Source organism: Heliangelus exortis, chromosome 18, assembly GCF_036169615.1.
Source record: "Heliangelus exortis chromosome 18, bHelExo1.hap1, whole genome shotgun sequence".
Lineage (NCBI taxonomy): Eukaryota > Metazoa > Chordata > Aves > Apodiformes > Trochilidae > Heliangelus > Heliangelus exortis.
Genome location: NC_092439.1, coordinates 61251 through 66655, shown reverse-complemented (window position 1 = coordinate 66655; position 5405 = coordinate 61251). Strand labels below are relative to the sequence as shown.

The window sequence follows — 5405 nt, the reverse complement described above, 5'->3', positions numbered from 1 at the left end:
TGCGTGAGTATATCTATTCTGATAGATATACATGGAGACAGGGGTTGCCATCTAGTTGCAGTGGGCAGAAATCAGTGGCTAACTCCACTCATGTCTGCATGGGGTCCCTCTGCACCCTCCTTCCTCAGAGCTGAAGTTTTGCTGCTGCTGTCCATGCTACCTGGGGAGAGGGGAGGGATGTCTGAAGGGTTATGGAACCTCCCTGATGCTCATGGCTGTAGCTTGGGGATCTGGTGTCACCCTATGGCGAGGTGAGCCTGGGCCCTTCATGGGGATAGGGACCCTGAACTCCAGGGTACAAGGGGTAGGGTGTTGGTGGCTGAGCAGGGAGTTTTGCTGGGGTTTGGGGCACAAGGCATTTCCTGGTAACTGGGTGGGGATTGTGGTTAAGCCATCAGCCCCTCTGGCTCTTGCTGGTACCCCTTGCCTACACTCAGCACAGTGCTGTCCTCAAGACTCATTGCAGCCAGGCTGTCCCCTTTACCCATTGCACAGTACCTCCTTGCCCTGTACCTCTGGTGGCTGTAACTGATGGCTGTCAGGATGGTGGTCAGCCCCACCAGGACTGCCAGCCTCTGGCTGGCCACCCCTGTCAGCCTCTGGCAGGCCACCCCTGTCAGCCTCTGGCTGCTCACCATCTCTGCCATGTGCTCGATCTCTTCTGGCTGGGCCAGCCGCCACACGTGGCTCTGCCCATCCTGGACCCAGGCACTGTCCCCGTCTCCATTGTTTACCAGCACTGTGTCGATGGCCAGCAGGTTGCTGGGGGGCCGAGTGAAGGGTGGCAGGTGGGCAGGGGGCAGTGAGCCCCCTGTGAAGATGCCAGCCTGGACGCAGTACTGCACCTGGCAGCTATCGCTGATGACTGCCAAGTGCTGGCTGAAGCCAGGGGGGCAGCTTTTGGCATGGGGGTCCTCAGCAGTTCCCTGGTGCTGTCCTGCCAAGGGGTTCCCTGCCTGGCAGCTGAAGAAGCCCCCAAAAGGCACCACATACTGTCTGCCCCTCTCATAATCCTGGCTCACGCACACTCTGAGGTTGTCAAAGAACTTCAGAGGAAAGTAGCCCAAGGGGCAGGACTGGGCACTGGTGATGGGGTTGGCACTGTGGGAGCTGAACAGCCCTCCAAAAAGGTATCCTGAGTTTGGGGCCACTGGTCCACTTGCAGCACATCAGTAGGCTTTGAATTGCACCCGGGAGAGCCAGAAGACATCCCGGCACTGACGGCGGCAGAAGATGCCCAGGGTGCATTTCTTGTGGCACTCCAGATGGCTGTGACCTTCCTCCCGCTCCTGCACACCCAGCAGCACCGGAGTGTAAGTGGTGGGGCAGGAGAAATTCCCAGTGATGGGGTTCCTCTGCTCCAGCTCCTGGCACAGCATGCTGGTGTCGGGGCCAGCCAGCCTGGCACACTCCTGGAAGATTCCCCCAAAGGTAAAGTTGGTCATGGTACCCTCACAGGAGCCATCATCTGCATTGGCATGGAAGTTGAAGTTGAGCGAGGTGGTGTCAGTGCAGCCCAGGTAGGTGTTGAAGGTGTAGTAGTGACGTATAGCCATCTCCACTTGCCTGGCCAGCTTCTTTACTACTGGGGTGGGCAGCTCTGGCAGGGTGTTGGGGTTGATGAAGTAGTACAGAGGCAGCCCTGAGCGATCAAGAGCCACCAGCTGGTCTCTGATCTTCTCCTGCCAGGCCTTGAGGGTGATTCCTGGGTAAAAGGGTGTCCCGCCAGTGCTCTCTACCCTGGAGTTGGTACGATTGTCCAGATACTGCTTGGTGAACCCAGAGCTGATGTCCAGGGACTCCTTATTTTTCAGATTGATGATGCTGTGGAAGGCCATGCCAGCTGAGGCAGTGACCGCGCTCCGTGTGGCCCAGCTGTCCTTCAGGAAGGTTGCCTTGATGTGATCCTCCTGCACCAAGATGGCTCCGGCATCCACAGAGGTGATGGTGTGGGTGCCATAGCTGAGCACCAGCACCTCAGAGAGAAAATCAGCCATGCGTGTCTGGTTGTTCTCCAGGTAGCTGGCAATCATCATCAGCTGCTTCTTGAAACCTTTGTCCAGCGTAGCCTCTGGGTTGATTTTGGCAGTGTAAATCAGGTTCCTGAGTTGCACTCGGGTGGTTACAGCATGGTCTTTCACTTGGTGGGTCTCGGTCCGGTGGAAGTCATAAGAGAACTTGCCATTGATGGAGGAGAAGAGGGACAGCTCCAGGTTGATGGAGGCAGCCGTGATGCTTCGATAATCTTTCCAGGACTCAATGATCTCAGAGTTGATGTCTAGGTTGCTCTGCTTGCGGGGAATAGTGAAGATCTCACCTGGGATGATATAAGCACTGTCTTCTGTGGTCTTGCACAGCGAGTAGCTCAGGTTGAGAACTCTGCCCATATCCAAATTCCTGAGGTTATCCCAGCCCCCTCCCGGCAGGACTTCCAGCCTTGTAAGATTCAGGGCCTTCTTGCACTCCAGAAACCCTGCAGAGGGGTGCTGTTCCAGGGGCTGGTCAGCCCCTCTCACCCAAGCCACTGACACCCAGGTGAGCGGGACCCCCCCCAGCACCCAGCCCATGGCTAAACCGGTGCAGGATCCTCAGCAGATGTCCAAACACTGAGTCAGGAGCTGCAGAAATGAGCGGTCTGGGGATGCAGCTGCTGTGTGGTTCCTTCTTTTGGGAGTTGAATTAACAAGGGGGAAAGGAGAATTGAGAACTGATGAATATGAGAAATGATTGAGTGAAGCTGAGACAAGTGGGTGGGGAGGGCAGAAAGTAGAGGTGCCCAGGATTCATTGCCTTCCTGTTGCAAAAGCTACCCCTCCCCATGAAAGCTGCTCTGCTGGGGATGAGGCAGGGAGAAATTTCACTTTCAGTTCTTCACTGTGCTGGGGGAATTTTGCTTAGTGAATCTCTCTTGGCCAGTGCTTGGGTGGCTTCCAGATTAATGCTTCCTGCCCCTGGGTAATCCTGGATGTTTTGTGCCATGTAAGCGACCTGTCCCTTTCCTCTTGGGGTCCTGTTCACATGGTAGTTGAGGTCTGGCCCTGGTTGCGTGGGCTTTGCTGCTCCTCCATGACAGAGGTGAGGTGAGGAAGCAGGGAGGTGGTGCAGTGAGGTCTCAGTGTCAGGGACAGTGCAGTGCTTGTCTCCTTTCACTCTTCTGATAGAGACTGTGCAAGAACCTGCAGCAGGAAGTGGTGGGTTTGGAGATCCACCTCCATGGGGGGCCAGCCCATGGCACAGGTGTCCCCCAGCATAACCAACATCTACATTAGGGTCCTTCCTCTACAGCCTCCTCTACCCTATCCCTGTCCTTCCCCCAGGGTCTGCAGTGATTGCAGCTGGGAAGAAGCACCTCTTGCTTGGTATTGCTGAGCTGGAGCAAGCTGGCCCCAGTGGGACTGAGCTGGCTCTGCCCAGGGATGCTGGTGTGTGACTAGGCCCCAGTTTCAGTGGCACAGGGCAGTTCCTCTATGTTCTGGGGTATAAACAGTTAAAGTAGCTTCTGCTGTGAAAGCTGTGACTCCTTCCATATGGAGACTCATTTCTGTTATTTTTGCTGGTTAGTTCCCCTTCCCAGGATGGTTCTGGCATGGGACAAAGGTGAAGTGAGAGCTGTGGCAGCGACGTGGGGTGGGGAACCGTTTCTGGATTTGAGCTTTTGTCAGGGTAACACTTGCTTTTGGAAGCTCATGGACACAGAGTCATCAGCTTTCTGCAAAAGTCCCTGGGTCAGCAGTGTGTGCGGTCAGAAAGGTGTTTCCTTTCACCCACCCGGTGCTTCCAGTGCTGTGGGAGAGCGCGGGGCTGTGGGACAGAGCGGTTGATGACACGGTGACACTGCAAAGGTGAGCGGGGTTGTGTACGGAGGCAGCACATGTGCCCTGTGCTGCGGACACACCTGGAGACCATACCGGTCCCTTTACTCGTGTGTGCATTCGCACACACATTGGAGGTCTGTTTTTTTTTTTTTTTTTTTTTTTTTTTTTAACCCCGGCCCTCGTGGCCCCTCCCGGGTGCAGAGCGCGGTCACTCAGGCTCTGCACGTGTGAGGTGACGTTCTGGATGCTGGCGAATCGGCACTTCCGGCCGCATGATGCCGCGCCACTTCCGGAGTCATGTCGGAGCTGCTGGCGCGCCGCGTCCGCTTCTGCCGCCTCTGCTGCGGAGGGGCGGAAGCGGCAAGACGGTAAATAAAGGTGTGGGGGGGGGGGGATGCGTGGTGCGGGCCCGCTCTGGGATGGTCCTGACTGCTGCCCCAGGGCCGGCAAGGAGTTCCGGGGTTGGGAGAGAGGAAGGGAAGGAAGGAAGGAAGGAAAGGAAGGAAGGAAGGAAGGGGGATCACCCTTGGGGAGTGCAGAGGGGCTCCATTCAAACGCAGTCAGGGTCCGGCTGTCTTGGGGGACAGAAATGGGGGCGGAGTTTTTGTGACTTCTTAAGATTTGGTTGTGATAGTATTTTAGTTTTTTTTTCTTCCCCTTGTCTGTCTTTTCCCTTGTTTCAGAAGCTTGCAAAGATGGGAGGTATGTGCTGAAGTCTTTATAGATAGAACTTTCTTTTTCTTTTCTTTTTCTTTTTTTTTTTTTCCCACTAGATGGGTTTCTCATCACACAAAACATTTGCTTTATCTGTTTTCTCCGCTTCCACTTAATCTGTTTGTCTCCTTCCCTGTCACAGGTGCTGCTGCCTTGTTGCAGATGTTACTTGAAAAGGATTGTCAGGATGAGGGGTAACAGGGCTGCCCACGGCTGTCGGGCTCTCTAGATCTGAAGGTCTGTTTAGAAATCGGGAACATACTGGTAGGAGGGATTCTGTTTTCTGGTGGTAATGGGTACCTGACTCCATGCCTTCTGAAAATTTTTCAATTTAAATTGGGTGGCAAACCCCCCCAGTTATTTATTATTTTAGAATTGTAGATAAAGTCCTTTATGTTTAAGGTCAAGAGAGCTTTAGTTGAGGAAAAAAAAAAAAGAAAAAAAAGGAAAAAAAAAAAAAAAAAAAGAAGTTAAAATATTCTAACAGACATCCAGACCTGGCATGCTCTCAGCAGAGAAAACAATTGAGGTGAAATGAAGGGGCTGAGGCAAAAGCGCTTTGTTTGCCGCTGTGATTAAGTCTTTGCAGAATTGCTTAAAATATCCAGCTGAGCACCTAGAACCCAATTGCGCTCTGGTTTCTCCCAGGTGGGGCTGGAGCTCTGACTGTAGGCCCTGTGAACCCCACATCAACCCCCGAACCTTTGACACAACCAATGCCTTTGACATTATTTAAATAACCCTTGAACTTAATTTTAGAAAAATCTTTAAAAAAAGCTAGTGATTGCATTTGATAATTGGATCATAACTTGCCTTCCAGGGAATTTTAGTTTCATAGTTTACATTTTAGAAATGTAAAAACAACCCTTATAAAGA

At 53.2% G+C, this 5405-nt stretch overlaps 1 protein-coding gene across 1 annotated transcript; it reads right to left on the bottom strand.

Moving 5' to 3' along the window:
* Nucleotides 1-308: 308 nt before the first annotated feature.
* On the bottom strand, nt 309-2567 carry MPEG1 (macrophage expressed 1). The gene is given in 1 exon segment (XM_071762191.1): nt 309-2567. A coding segment is annotated over 1 exon segment (2181 nt). The 3' UTR covers nt 309-386.
* Between the last annotated feature and the right edge of the window lie 2838 nt (nt 2568-5405).